The sequence below is a fragment of the Folsomia candida genome, unplaced genomic scaffold (assembly GCF_002217175.1).
Source record: "Folsomia candida strain VU population unplaced genomic scaffold, ASM221717v1 Fcan01_Sc006, whole genome shotgun sequence".
In the NCBI taxonomy this organism is placed as follows: domain Eukaryota; kingdom Metazoa; phylum Arthropoda; class Collembola; order Entomobryomorpha; family Isotomidae; genus Folsomia; species Folsomia candida.
Genome location: NW_019091198.1, coordinates 4,255,219 through 4,269,977, shown reverse-complemented (window position 1 = coordinate 4,269,977; position 14,759 = coordinate 4,255,219). Strand labels below are relative to the sequence as shown.

Genomic DNA, 14,759 nt, shown 5'->3' with positions numbered 1-14,759 from the left:
TAGTAGGAACTTTCTACCAGGGCAATTTTGAGCCGAACGCCATAGAAGAGTCCCTGCAGCCAAGGGCTAATCAGAATTGAACCCGTGCTAATTTGGAATTTCATAAAATTTGATAGAATTTTTATCATTTTGATTTTCTCCACACGTGAAATTATTCAAAATGTATTTTTAATTATACAAAATTTCATTCCAAATTTAACTATGTTTGTGATGAACGGCCCTTGAATCAGTCCAGTCAAATGAAGGCGGTTAAGCCACCACTCTTTCGCCACTACTCGCCGCGTCGTATTCTCTCCTCTCCCACTCTCACTCATTCACACTTCCACAATTCACAATTAGGACACGAGAGGAGGGGAAATTCTCCTAAATTAATTATTAATTAGTTAAATTCGAATGAGCTAATCATTAAAATTTGGTCTTGAACTCTTCACCGCCCTTTTGGTATGTGCGAGTGAACGTTATTCGCACTATTTTGTATTAATTTCTTACTAATTGTGACGAAAAATTGTTTCTTTTTGATTAGTGGTAGAAGAGAGAAGAGGAGTTGTAAATTCTTCAGCGAGGTGCGGAATTTGTTGTTCTGTTTATCATGTCGGGGAGGAAAGTGAGAAAGTCAGCAGTGCAGTCGGTTCCTGGGAGGAAGTCGAATATGAAGACGACCGGGAGTGGAAAGGTCCAACCCGGACCGAAGAAACGGGTGGAATTCAAGGAAAACCTGCCTAGGGTTAGCAGTGTATCTAGTGATGACGATGACGACGAAGGGGGTGTGGAGAAGGAAATGCAAAGAACTGCAAAATTGGAAGATTATACAAACATGGTTCGAGATAAGTGTGTCTTGACGGATCGCTGGATGGTTTATGATCCTCAGCAAGACCCTTCGAAAAATCAGAGAGCGTCACTAGTTATGGAAATGGACAAAACGGTGGAGGGAGAGCTTAGAATTAAGCGATGTGTAAAGGTATTTTCAAAGAGATTAAATTATTAGTTGTATGTTTTGCAGTTAATAAACCAATCAAAGCGTGTTAATCATTTAGATGTTAAATTGTTGTTTTTACAGATCTTTGACGACCGGACGTATCAAGTTTTGATTGACAATGTTGACATGACTTCTCAGTTTGATTATATTAATAACAGCAAAAAGCTTCAAACAACTCATGACTCTGATAAACTTATACACGCCTTAATTACGAAGAAAGTGTGCCAAGGGTTGAGAACCTATGATCCAAAAAATCCAATTTTGATTCAAGGGAATTTGCCAATCAAGCAACGTGGAAAACTGTGGTATGCAAAGGAGTGTACAGTCATTGTCACTAAAGCATTCATGGGCAATTCCTGCAACGCATGTATCAAAGTACGGAACCAGATTCGTCGTTGTTTGCAAAATGATACTAGGAAAAAGACAAGGTAAAGACGATAACATTTGTCTATTGTAATCATACATGATAATTCCGAGATGCATTGAGAATTACTAAATATAATTATTTTATTATTTATAGGCCTGCGATGAAACAAGTAAAGAGCACATTTGGAAAAGCCCTTTATTCGTTACTGAACGACTTTTCTGGCAGGGGTCCAATCCCACCCTCTCAGTATCCCAGAGAGAACATGGTGTTTGATGAGAAGCTTGGAATTCATCTCAACTTTGAACTACATCAGCGACTTTATATCGCATCAACAATGCCTCCACCCCCAATGCCCTTGTCGAAATCTCGGAGCAGGAAAAACCGCCGGGGATCTGGACGGGGACGATACCCTCCACCTTCATCAACCATCACTTCCGACTCTTACCCCATCCAACAGTTTATTACAGAAGATGGACAACTCTGTTATGTTGCTAATGTCGTTGATGGACACAATGTGAGTTTTATAATCAATGAGTCGATTACCAATTTTTTAAAATATGAATATATAATAATAATTACCAATATAATTATTATTTATTATCAAGATGGGATCCGATCTTCAATACGGAATGCCAATGATGGTTGAAAAGTTTGAACCCTCCGAGTTGAATGAGTATGTTCAACTCCCTGATGGCAGCTTCGTCATTCAAAACGTAAATGGGCAAGAATTTACCCTCGCTGAAGGTCAGGAATATGAACTCCTTGGAGAAGCTCCAGTTAACACATCTTCCATCGATCCCAGCGAACTTGTCCCAGTAGACAGCCAGCAGATTCAGATCATTGAAGTGGATGACGCCACGATGGAACAGATTCAAGTTCACAACAGCATGGAGGATATGCAAATTGCATCCATTGACCCTAATGATCCCAATTTGTCCCAGCTATTCCGCGTTTTCCAATCTCACATTCAAGGCCTCGCACTGTAATTGAACCAAAAACCAACATTTTTATTCTTCTCATATATTATTTTGCATGTATATAATCATATATATTGATTTGTCTAACTGAATTTGTCTTCCCCTCCCCTTTTTAGGATTTGATTCATTTTCTACAACTTTACTCAACGATTCCGTTTAATATATAAGAGGTAAACATATTGTAATAATATGATATCCTCGTCTGTGTGGTCAGACTTGAATGTTAGCATACTATATTAATATATTGTTCCATTTGACTTGTGCTGATGACAGTGACATGAAATATGACCAAAGTACATTTGTTATTTAATTAGAATCACCAGCAATAACCGTTTTGTAACATACTTAATTTTTTAAATGACGATAATAGGAAATTAAGATTTCTTTACCAATATTACATTATTTTCCACTCGATACGTAATCCCAGTACAGGGAATTAGGAAAGGTGACAAGATGCTCATGAAAATGTTTACCCATCATTGTATAAACTAACATAGACGGGCACCGTTTTTAAGTCTTGACGTGATGATGTAAATATGAAATCCTTATTTATGATTCACAGCAACCTTGTCATTGAAAAATTATAAGAAAAGAGTTTTCATATAGGACAAGAAAAATAAATACATAATAATTTGAAATTAACTAATGGTTTTGTCTATCACATTTATTTGATTCATTGTGCAGGAGAGATGTATCATGCAAAAAGTCATTTTTTTCATAATTGAAACTTGTTTAGTTTTTGCATACAAAAAGAAAACTTTTTCTCGACTTGATTATTCATAATGCGTGTAAGCAAAGTCATTGAGGAAGCAAGAGTGCGAGTTTTGAGTTCCACGTGAATTGTGGTCGGCTTTTCACATTTTCAAGAAACGTGTGCCGTGCTTTGCTCGATAGATCGATTTCATATTAAAATTTAAGGATGATGTTATTTTGATTTAAATTTGTATTTTGGTCAGTTAGTCTATTAAATTTTATTTGATTGTGATGATAAAAAGTTGACGTGAGTGTTATTCCTGAATTCGTGTTCCTGAATTTAGAGTCTAAATTCATCGTCTAAATTTTAGACGATAGGTATGTTTATATTGCTGTGATTTTACAATTTATTCATTGAATTTACTTGATATATTATTGATTGTTGAACAGTGAATTAGAAAAGGTGACAACATGCTTAAGAAAGTGTTTACCCACCAAGGCCCCCTTCATACTCGTGCGGATGGGTTAACTTTCAGCCTGTACTCGGCAGAGGAGATTCGAAAACTTGCCGTCGTCAATGTCATCACTCCGTTGGGCTTTAATGCCTTGGGCCACCCGCTACCTGGGGGGTTGTACGACCCTGGAATGGGTAAGTGATTCTTTAGAGTCGTACCATTGAAGTATCCTATCAATGTCCTTGTTCTAATTATACGCATTTGAGCATTATTTTATTTTGTAGGGCCGTACGACATCGGAGGAATGTGCACAACCTGTCAGCAAACGATGCTATTTTGTCCAGGACACTTTGGAAAGATCGAGTTGCCACTGCCAGTTATTAATCCGCTCTTTTCCAAAACGCTGCTCAGTATTTTTAGAATGTCCTGCCTGGGTTGTCACAACGTTACTATTCCAGGTGTGATATTTGCGATGTTAATTGTACTATATATAAGATTCTCTGCTAATTTTTATCACATTTTTGTAGGTGTACTGAAGTACATGTGCCTTGCGCAATTGAAACTCTTAAGCTTTGGGTATATGAAAGAAGCTCAGGATGCCGAATCTGTCATAGGGGACATTCTTGTGAATGATGGAGAAACAAAGAAGAAATCCAAGTATACCAGCAAGGCAGAAATTGAAGTGGCAAGACTAAAGTTTGAGGCCTACGTAGAAAGCGTTTTGTTAAAATGTAGTGTAGTCAGATTTTACTAAATTAGCCACATTAACAACAAGTTTTAAATTTGTATATATATCTTTTGTAGATAAAAATCTCTCGAATTTGGATACTGTTGTGGCCTCTTCAAAAAATATTGAAAATGTAAAGCGTGTTGTGACAAAGCGGCTCATGTCTCACGCAAAGATGAACCATAAATGTCCCAATTGTGGATTGACTTGCAAAAAGATGATGCTTTTCAACTCTCAAATCGTCTACACATTGGTTGCCGGAAAGGAGAGTAAGCCAAATCGTGACGATGAACAAGAATTCATTGATAGCTTAATTGGAACAATTGGAGTGGATATTGAGTCTACAGGCACTCAAAAATATTTAACCCCTTCAGAAGCAAAGTTAGTAACAACGACACAATTTATAATAAAATGTGTATTATTTGTCCATAATATGCATATTTATGTGTTTACGTTTCTTTAATATTTTGTTTATCGCTATACAGGGATCACATGAGAATGTTGTGGATGAATGACCCAGATTTCTTGAAGGAACTATTTCCTGTTCTTCAGACAACACCAACCACATTCCCGACTGATTTGTTTTTCGTTGAAGTGGTGGCAGTCCCCCCTCCAAAGAATAGAGCTGTCAGTATATTTGCTAATCTTAATGCGAAAATGAAGTTGTAACTATTCTACTTTCTTCATTGCAGGCCAAAATGCTTAATAATATGATGGTTGAACATCCTCAAAATTTGGCATTGAGACATGTGGTAACGTCCTGTACAATGTTGAGTTACACAAGTATTGCGATGAAAAATGGGCTAGAAGCCTTATCTGCTGATGCATTGGTGAGTAAGCGCATTCTCTGGAATGACTTGAATGATGCATGAATGATGTTGTCAAGATTGATTGCATATAATATTTAAGAAATTCAATTTCAGAAAGCGTTGAAAGGAATAGCTGGAGAGAGTCTAAATGCTAAGCTTGAGACTATTTGGAAAGATCTTCAAACTGACGTTGACCACATTATGGATAGAGAGAAAAGCAAAATATCTGCTGCTTCAGCAGCTCAAATGCTTGGTTTGAAACAAATTATTGAAAAGAAGGAAGGACTTTTCCGAATGCACATGATGGGAAAGCGAGTAAACTTTGCGGCTCGAACAGTGATAACGCCTGATCCCATTCTTCACATTGAAGAGATTGGAATTCCTGATGTGTTTGCCAAAGTATTGACTTTCCCTACGCCTGTCACCACATGGAATGTGCAGCATTTGAGAAAACTCATCATAAATGGTCCCAACGTTCACCCTGGGTAATTTATTTGCACAAGCTTGACGTAAATATATTTCTTGTACGTGGTTGGAAGATGCATGTCGTAATTTTTATTCTATTTTCATTTAGTGCTATTTCAGTAGAAAATGAACTTGGACAAGTCTCTTTGTTAAGTGCAACTAATGAAATTCAAAGACGAGGTATAGCCAACCGTCTCTTGGCCACAGACAAAATATCTGGTGGTGAATTCAAGGGATTTAAAACTGTTAACCGTCACTTGTTGAATGGAGACTATTTACTATTAAATCGTCAACCCTCTCTGCATAGGCCTTCAATCATGGCACACAGGTATGCTGTAATCACCCAAGTGACAAATGATGGTTTGATGCTTAATTAAGTGAAGACGATATGCAACGATTTTAATAATTTGTTTTTAATAATTTAACTTTAGGGCTCGTGTACTTTATGGCGAAAAAGTTTTTCGACTACATTATGCCAATTGCAAACATTACAATGCCGATTTTGACGGAGATGAAATGAACGCTCACTTTCCACAAACTCACGTGGCCAGAAGTGAGGCTGCTAATTTAGGTAACTATAATTGAAAGCATTAATTTGGCGAAAAACTAACTTTTGCTTTAAAAAAATATAATGCAGGATTTTAAAAGTAATACAATTTTTCTTACAGTCAATGTATGCAGCCATTTTCTTGTCCCAAAGGATGGTACACCTCTCAGTGGTTTAATTCAAGATCATGTTGTTGCTGGAGTCAGACTAACAATCAGAGGAAGATTTTTCCATCAAAGGGATTACTTTCAACTAGTAAACTTTGCATTGGGCAGCAATTCAAGATATATTGAGACTGAGCCTCCTACTATTCTGAAACCGGTGACGCTTTGGTCTGGAAAACAAGTGATTTCTACAATAATCAAAAACTTAGTTCCCGAAGGAAAAGCGCTTTTATCATTTAATTCTAGTGCAAAAATTAAAGCAAATGTAAGAAATCCTTCACACAAATTTAATATTTCATGTAATTTCGTCAAACAATGTGAGCTATTTTAATTTATCGATTTGTACAGGAATGGAGAAAGCAGGTAGAAAGGAGGTGGAAATATGGTGGAAACATACAAGGCGACAACCTATCAGAATCTGCTGTGATATTTAGAGAAGGCGAGCTGCTATCTGGAGTTCTTGATAAGGTGCACTTGGGGGCGACTCCATATGGTCTAATTCATGCATTTTATGAGGTAAGATAACCTGTTAGCATCTAAACTAATAAAACATGCATGTTGATATTTATACAAGTTTTGTGTTATCTTTCAAGCTGTACGGAAGCCAAGCAGCAGGAGCATTACTTACAGCGTTCTCAAGACTGATGACTAATTTTCTTCAATGGGAAGGATTCACTCTAGGAGTTAAGGATGTCCTTGTTACACCTCAGGCAGATGAAGTGCGTCGTCATTTTATGGTTGAAGCTAGCAAGGTTGGACCTCAGGCTGCTGCGGCGGGTGTAAATGTACTTTCAGATACTTCTGACGATATTGTTAACGAAAAATTAGAACAAGTGCATCGCTCCAGAGATAACAAGAGCCGAGCTTTTGTCGATTTGTGTTACAAAAAGTCGCTGGATCAGTATACCAACCAGATTAACAAGTGAGTACAAAAAATACATTTTATATCATGCTGTGAGCAAGAATATTAATCTTTTTCATTAATAGAGCGGTCTTGCCATATGGATTGGTCACAATTTTCCCTGAAAATAACTTGCAACTGCTGGTGCAATCCGGAGCAAAGGGATCGACCGTGAACACCATGCAAATGTCCTGTGCCTTAGGTCAAATTGAGTTGGAAGGGAAGCGACCACCGTTGACCATTTCTGGGAAATCTTTACCCAGTTTCAAAACTTATGATGTTTCCCCTCGAGCGGGTGGTTTCATTGCTGGACGATTCTTGACTGGAATCAGACCACAAGAGTTCTTTTTCCATTGTATGGCTGGTAGAGAGGTCAGCATTATTAATGTCCTTACAGTTTCAAAACTTGTCTTACTATTAGTATACGTATGACAAATATTATGTTTCATTGGTTTGTAGGGTCTGATTGATACTGCTGTTAAGACTAGCAGAAGTGGTTATTTGCAACGTTGCTTAGTCAAACTATTAGAAGGAGTAGTTACTCAATATGATGGAACTGTGAGAGACAGCGATGGAAGTGTTATTCAGGTATCTAACAAATTTAATTTTTGTAATCCAAGTATATAATTGCCTAAATGTGCTTCAGAAGAGTTATTGAATTTTTTACAGTTCATTTATGGTGAAGATGGTTTGGATGTCTGCAAGTCTCAATATTTAAAAGAAAAACAGCTATCGTTTCTTGAAGAAACTGTGAAAAGCCTTGAAGATGACAAATTTTTTAAAAGGATTAAGAAACTGGGTGATAGAAAAATGATTTCCGTTAGAAAAGCAGAGGTACATACACATGTTTTCAATATTTTACTCAGGTAGTGTGAATCTTTGTTACTACTGATTTTACTAAATCAACTATGCGCATCATTCTAGATTGCTGCCATGTGTGACAAAGATTTTAAACATCGTACTAGTGGATTTTTAAATTTTGCTGCCAAGAATGCTGGATCCGTCAAGCATTTGTATGGTTTTAACCCAGCGACTGGACGTTCACTTAGAACAGAGAAATTATGTTCAATGTGGAACAACATGAGCCAGCCCAAACGTATTTCCCAGTAAGAAAGACGACATTATATAGAATTCATACAATTATCAAAATGTTTACACAATATTTCAACATATGGTTTATTTTATTCAGTTTAAAAGCTGATGTTCGACCGGATCCTTTATTGAGCTATTTAAAACCAGAATCAAATTTTGGAGTGATTTCTGAAAACTTGGAACAAATGCTGGGGCGTCACTGCAAAAACTCTAGTGTTAATTCAAAAAAGTTTAAAAACGCCGTTTACTACAAGGCCATGAGAGCTTTGAGTGCTCCAGGAGATGCTGTTGGTGTTTTAGCTGCTCAGGTAAATTAATATTAAATAAGCATGATTGTATTATAATTTTATTCATATTACATGTGCTATCTGGTGTTGTTTAGTCAATTGGAGAACCATCAACCCAAATGACACTCAACACATTTCACTTTGCTGGAAGAGGCGAAATGAACGTCACTTTAGGAATTCCTCGGTTACGAGAAATATTAATGGTCGCTTCGGCCAATATCAGAACACCAAGTATGGACATCCCGTTCAAAGAAGGGGTATCTGAAAAGCAAGCCGAAAAACTACGTCTTCTACTAACCAGCGTGAATCTCGCCCAAGTGTTGCAGTATATCGAGGTGTCCGAACAAATTGACACCCACACGCAGTCAAGATTTTACACACTGAAATTTGTGTTCCTTGAAAAATCAGAATTCGCTGGGAAATTTTGTGTAAAACCCAGAAACATATTAAGTTATTTTGAAAGAAAATTCCTTTCCCAACATCTAATTCCTGCCTTGCGTAAAGTTTCAAAGCAAAAGAAGGACACCGGAATAGAAACAGTTAAAGAAGGTCAAGGACACGGTGAAGGCCTGGACGAAGACGAAGAAGAACCCCAAAGAAATATTTACGACGAGCAAGAACGTAAAGGGATGGGCGAAGGACATGAAAGTTCAGATGAAGAAGAGGAACCCGAAGACGCTGATGCGACACAACAAGCCCGCCGGGCTCGACATGCAGAAAAAGAGTATGATGCACCTGAAGATGAAGAAATAATTATTGACGATGAAGACCAAGAAGAAGAAACGCCGAAATCTGCCGATAGTGAAAATGCGGACAAAGATTTAGAGGAAGAAGAACAAGCGGACATTGGGAGTGTTTCGTTCCGAGTGTCCGAGGACAGTTATGAAGCTCGCATTAGTTATGTTACCTCTTCTCACGAAATTATCACAGATTATGACCTTGATAGGATACTGGAAGAGTGGTGTACCGTGTCAATTAGATTGCCCTTAGAACTTGAGAAAATTAATATGAGTTCAATATTGAGATCCGTTGCAGAAAAAGCAATCATTCACCAAGTGCCAAACATTACGAGAGCATTTCTCGTCAAGCCACAAATGATTCTCAAGACGGAGGGTATCAATATCCTTGCGATGGCAGAACATCGCGACGTGCTGGATCTCAGTCGGCTGCATTGCAATAATATCCACACAATGGCACAACATTACGGAATTGAGGCAGCGTCCCGAGTCCTCGTGAAGGAAATGACAGATGTGTTCAGAGCCTACGGGATTGTGATTGATCCCAGACATCTTACGCTGATTGCTGACTACATGACATTCTCTGGGACTTATCGGCCTTTTAATCGGATTGGCATCGAGTCCAGTGCCAGTCCTCTGCAACAAATGAGCTTCGAGACTGTGGTGACCTTTCTTCGTGATGCTGCTTTGACAGGTACGAATCCGTCTAAATCTAAATCTCTTGTTTCCTCACTTCATTACTTCTCTAGTACTGCTGAACTATAGCATCTTTAATCCTGTGTGTGAACATGCGTATTTATATCGCACTCCATTAATTAATGGACTACAGGGGTGGGACAGAAGAAGGAGCCACTTGAATTTTAGGGGTGGCGTGTGATGCACAGTCGCGGCATTTTCAAAATTTGCATATGTCATACCCAGATAGTTAACGAAAATTTAGCACTATTCAGATTTTCCCTACGGTTAAAAATGCCCCTGCAGCACCCCCCAGAGTGCGAGGCACGCATAAAAGTGTTTTCCAAAGACATACTGAGCCAGAGAGCGATTGTTAGAAAATTTGCTGCAAATGGATTTATCGTCGATCGAAAGTACGTTTCTAATGTACTTAAAAACGTTGGAATCAAGCGAAGGGAAAAAGCGGTTAGAGCTCCACCCCCACGGAAAGGATACCCAAGATCCGCTTGAACCAAAAAGTTTATCCGGAAAATCAATTTTTCGCCAAAACGGTAAATCCACCAACTAAAAGTTGCATGGCGAAAATGTTAAACGTTAGTAGGAGAACATTTCTAGAGTCATTCACAATGACCTACAGCAAGTGACTCGTAGGAAATCCCGAGATCATGCTCTCATCCCAACTTATTTCTCACAAAATATCAGCCTACACGAAGGATTTTAAAAAAAGTTTGGGTATAACAATTATTCCTACTATAGAAACTCTCGTTAGTTCCTCTGATATCAATCCGATGTTTTTTTTTGGATTCGAGTACTTAAAACAGAGCCTTCTTGAAAGGAAAACGCGTGCGTTTTGATGCACTTTGGAAAAGTGTTCAGGACGAGTGGTGCAGAATCACTCTGAAAATTGTGTCAAAGGTCATGACTGGTTGGAAAAAGCGACTGAGGCTCGTTAGATAAACTAAAGGGCTTCACACTGAACCAATTACCAAACTTCACAAACGAATAATAAGGCCGGAATAAATTTAGGCAAAGTGGCTCCTTCTTCTGTCCCACCCCTCTGTACATGAAGAATGAGGAATTGTACATTTAAATTGTCTAATCTTTACATTTCAGGGAAATATGACGATCTATCGAGTCCATCCGCAAGACTGGTGGTTGGGAAGCCGGCTGGCGTTGGGACAGGCTTATTCACTTTAAGGCAACAAATAAGCTCATTTGACGAGTAAATACTTTTGTTAACCTTTTAAGTAAATACTAAATTTTGTATGACAAATATTTTAAAATAAAATTGAAAATCAAGTTTATTGGGGCAGATTATTGCCGAGTTGCCGGATTTGTTTCGCAATAGTCAATAGGTTAGTGATATGCATAAATCAATATATGTAGATTCCTTTGCAATACAACTTATTTACAAACAACTACATTGAATGAATTATTTGAAAAGTTAGGCAAAACTACATGGTGGTTATAGTGAAGGGTACATTATAAATATATGCGTTACATGAACTCCGTGTGTATATGCACAAGATACATATACACATATACTTTCGTAATACAAGGGGCAGGAAGTTACGTACACACTGCTGAGAAAACTTTTGTAAAGGGCAGGGGAAAAATATAAATTTCTAGGTTGCTTTTGCACGGACAAATTTGCCACCACGACGATGGGTTCGCCGTACGTACTTATTTTTATTTTTCTTTGCCTCGCTGTTGTGTCCTGTCCTATTATTCGGACATGGAGTTTTCAATCTATTGTACAAAAGAGTGGTCGTAGTGGGGCTGAGAACAACTGAATGATTATTGGACATTGGAAAGATGGAAGCGGAAAATGCTGACTTGACTCGTCTCATACGTTCCAATTTCACTTGCCTTTGAAGGGTGAAAGAAGAACGTGTACAGTGTGTGGAACAAATTGGAAAGACAAGGGAATTTGGAGGAAAGGAATGATTGGTGGATAAAATGATAGTTGTGATGTGAGAGAGGAGAACAATAAGTTCATTGTAATTCATGGACTGTTTTTGTTAGCCTAAGGACGCTGATGCGAGCGCCGAACCCGTCGTGCTCACCATACTAAGCGATTGAGCCCACCAGAGAAAGAAAGTGGCAGCAGGACTTTCACTACTCAGCCTGCCTTCCTGCTCCTCCTGCTGCTGTAATTCTACGTCTCTTCTCGTTCTCCACCTTCCATTCCTCCTTCTCCACGCTATTTATTTGTACTGCAAACTACAAATTGGACTAAACAGGGAATACTAACGGCCAACCTTCCTCGCTCTCCTTCTTCCTTCTTGATCTTCTTGATCGGGATGTCAAACGAGGTTTTAGTTTAGTCGTCGAAAAGACGACCACACTTATTCCTCCTTTCATCTCGAGTGAGAGGAAGGAACATGTTTATAGCTGCCGAGTGGAATAAAGAAAGTGAGAAGACGACAAAATTATGATTCTCAAAAAATATACCAATGCGTGTCCCTATCGGGGATGGTTTAATAGGGGAAGATATAATAGTTGACGATTATGATGTATTTATGTACATAGGATTTCCTACCTCAGACGTATAATGGGCCCTTCTAAGTATTTATTAAAAGATTTATAATGCCCAAAGTTGCCTGAGCTGGATTGTGAATTTGATAAGTGATGATATTCTATTATGCTGCTTTGCCGAGTGAGCAGAGTTATGATAATATGGCACCATTATCCACGGGAGGAAATCAGCAGTTGTTGCCTGAACGGGCGGAAGAATGAAATGTCATGGGTATCTCGAGTATTAGTGGGAGGGAAAGATAATGCGGGGTTATTGATAGAAAATAGACGAGTGGGTGATGAGCCCAATGACAATTAAGGGCACGGACAGCTTTTCATGCACCCATTAGAAAAAAATGCATAAATAGACAGCCTCTTATCCCTAATGGCGGTGGAGTGAGGAAGTGAGGAGGAGAGAAAGTAGGAGTCGTTTGTGAGATTTAGAATTGAAGCTGAAGTTTCTCCAGGGACAAGAATGAGATTGAGCTGGTGTAGATTCTCGATTTTAGATTGTAGAAAGAGAGGAGGATATCCACCAGCCACCGGGATATGGACCAGAAGAAGAAGAAGAAGAATAGAGCATGTAAGATTCATTTGATTTTTTATTCTCATTCATTCCCATGTTGTCGTATAGCCCGAGTGGAAATAGATGCTTCAGCTTGAGCGGCATCAGCACCAGCCTAGTCTTGGTCGTCCTCCTCCTCGTCGTCGTCGTCGTCGTGGAGGAGAGAAAGTTAACGTGGTGGCTCATGGCTGGATCCTCTCTTTCTTCGTGCAGTGGTGGCAGAGAAATCAATCATTCACCAAGTACCAAATATCAGCCGAGCGTTTCTCGTCAAGCCTCAAATGATTCTCAAGACGGAGGGCATCAATATTCTGGTCAGAATTTCGCCTTTCTCTCTCTCCAACTACTTTCAACTCGTTCCCTTTCACAATTTTCAGGACTTTCAAGATTTTGAACGCTCAGCATTCAACATTCATTTCGTCTACTAGCTCGCCTCTAGGTCCTCTCCGGCTTATACAACCATCTGGAGGAAAAATAGAGTCTGTACTCCCCGAACTGATTTACCAAAATCTGCAACAACTAACAATAAGTAGGCTTAGCAGGTTTCTGAATAGTGGGAGAGGAGAAAATGTGCCTAACCTGTGCCAAATCCTGGATACTTTATGACCTGTTTCCATATAAATAGATATGCATGTGTCGTCTCCCTCGTGAGAGAGAGAGAGCAGCTTTTGATTTTATGCTTTTCCCGAGCAATAGTTAGCCAGCCAACAACCTGGAGTTTGTAATGATCAAGTCAAAAGTCGGATATATTGCAGTGCGCTGAATTAAATATTTCTAACGCCGATAAATTCTATTCTTCCTGCATCGTCGGTCGTTGTTCATGTTCATTTCAAACCCTTTTGCTGCTGCCTTTCACTCGCTCATTCTTTGAAGTAAACTCAAATTTCGATGTTGAAGGCGATTGTGAGGTGGAATTTAAATTTCGAGGAATTTTCACTTTTACATTCAGCAATTGCAGCAAACCGTGACTGTCACTGAAATAAATTTCACGTCAACAACAGGAGAAAGCCAACAGCGTTCCGTTTCATGTCTAATAATGAAGAGTGATTGTGGTGATGGGTACAAATTCTTCATTCACTGCATTCATGAGAGTAGGCGTATGGTTGTGTACTCACGAGGGAGGCGTCACAAGGTTTGCAATGCAGGACTTTTACGGCATTTTGGCATTTATTTTGATGCATTACATGCGAATATTAATACCCTCCCTCAGAGACCTATTGAGTCTGCCACACCCCCTCAGAAAATTAAAAACCACGAAAAAGTGACCTTTTGCTTATTTCAACTTTCACCAGAAATTTAATTTTGCTTGAATTTTTGAAATTGCTGCACTTTGAGTTCATAGTTCATTTTGTTTATTTGTCACTTCTCAACATCAATCCAAGGATTTTAATTTGTTCAGAAGACGTAAATTTTCTAAAAACTTTATAAAAATTTCGAAAAAATCGGAATAGTGGGATGATTTCAATATCATGGAAGAACTATCAGAGCTATAATAAATTGCAAGAATTTTCAAAATCCAGGCTAAATTTAAGTTTGGTGAAAGTTATTACTTTCACCAAACTTAAATTTGGCTAACTATTGCTCGGGAAAAGCATAAAGCGTTCGTGTTTTTCAATCCTTTGAGTGGGTGTGGCAGGCACAGGCTAACCATGCACTGGGAAAGCTTACTATTTTCGCAAGATGCATCAAAATTCCAAAACACCACAAAAATCTGGGATTGAAAACCTCGTAACACCTCCTCTTTAGTAATCATAGTGTGTAACGCGGTGTCTGATGGTGTGACTGACGCTATGGCGTGGAATAAA

The 14,759-nt window shown here is 38.7% G+C and overlaps 2 protein-coding genes across 2 annotated transcripts; both read left to right on the top strand.

Moving 5' to 3' along the window:
• The first annotated feature begins 263 nt into the window (after window positions 1-263).
• On the top strand, window positions 264-2,962 carry LOC110851350. Its single transcript, XM_022099089.2, has 6 exons — window positions 264-441; window positions 524-958; window positions 1,058-1,404; window positions 1,497-1,857; window positions 1,949-2,325; window positions 2,437-2,962. The coding sequence occupies exons 2-6, from the start codon at window positions 590-592 to the stop codon at window positions 2,441-2,443; spliced, it is 1,461 nt and encodes a 486-aa protein (XP_021954781.1). The 5' UTR covers window positions 264-441; window positions 524-589; the 3' UTR covers window positions 2,444-2,962.
• A 210-nt stretch (window positions 2,963-3,172) lies between these two features.
• On the top strand, window positions 3,173-11,176 carry LOC110851137 (DNA-directed RNA polymerase I subunit RPA1). Its single transcript, XM_022098784.2, has 20 exons — window positions 3,173-3,391; window positions 3,464-3,662; window positions 3,753-3,926; window positions 3,996-4,199; window positions 4,273-4,576; window positions 4,681-4,822; window positions 4,888-5,025; window positions 5,119-5,489; window positions 5,579-5,797; window positions 5,901-6,040; window positions 6,138-6,445; window positions 6,529-6,696; window positions 6,774-7,102; window positions 7,168-7,453; window positions 7,541-7,669; window positions 7,751-7,915; window positions 8,006-8,187; window positions 8,271-8,481; window positions 8,556-9,891; window positions 10,986-11,176. Exons 2-20 carry the CDS (start codon window positions 3,485-3,487, stop codon window positions 11,096-11,098), a joined length of 5,097 nt encoding a protein of 1,698 aa, XP_021954476.1. The 5' UTR covers window positions 3,173-3,391; window positions 3,464-3,484; the 3' UTR covers window positions 11,099-11,176.
• The last annotated feature ends 3,583 nt before the right edge of the window (window positions 11,177-14,759 follow it).

What these genes read in the sequence shown, in the direction of transcription:
- LOC110851137 (XM_022098784.2), top strand. Translation starts at nt 3,485, where the DNA reads ATGCTTAAGAAAGTGTTTACCCACCAAGGCCCCCTTCATACTCGTGCG. An exon ending in TAATTCATGCATTTTATGAG is followed by an intron (nt 6,697 to 6,773) that starts GTAAGATAACCT and finishes TTATCTTTCAAG; the next exon opens with CTGTACGGAAGCCAAGCAGC. An exon ending in TTGGTGTTTTAGCTGCTCAG is followed by an intron (nt 8,482 to 8,555) that starts GTAAATTAATAT and finishes GGTGTTGTTTAG; the next exon opens with TCAATTGGAGAACCATCAAC.
- LOC110851350 (XM_022099089.2), top strand. Translation starts at nt 590, where the DNA reads ATGTCGGGGAGGAAAGTGAGAAAGTCAGCAGTGCAGTCGGTTCCTGGG. An exon ending in GAATTAAGCGATGTGTAAAG is followed by an intron (nt 959 to 1,057) that starts GTATTTTCAAAG and finishes TTGTTTTTACAG; the next exon opens with ATCTTTGACGACCGGACGTA. An exon ending in GATACTAGGAAAAAGACAAG is followed by an intron (nt 1,405 to 1,496) that starts GTAAAGACGATA and finishes TATTATTTATAG; the next exon opens with GCCTGCGATGAAACAAGTAA.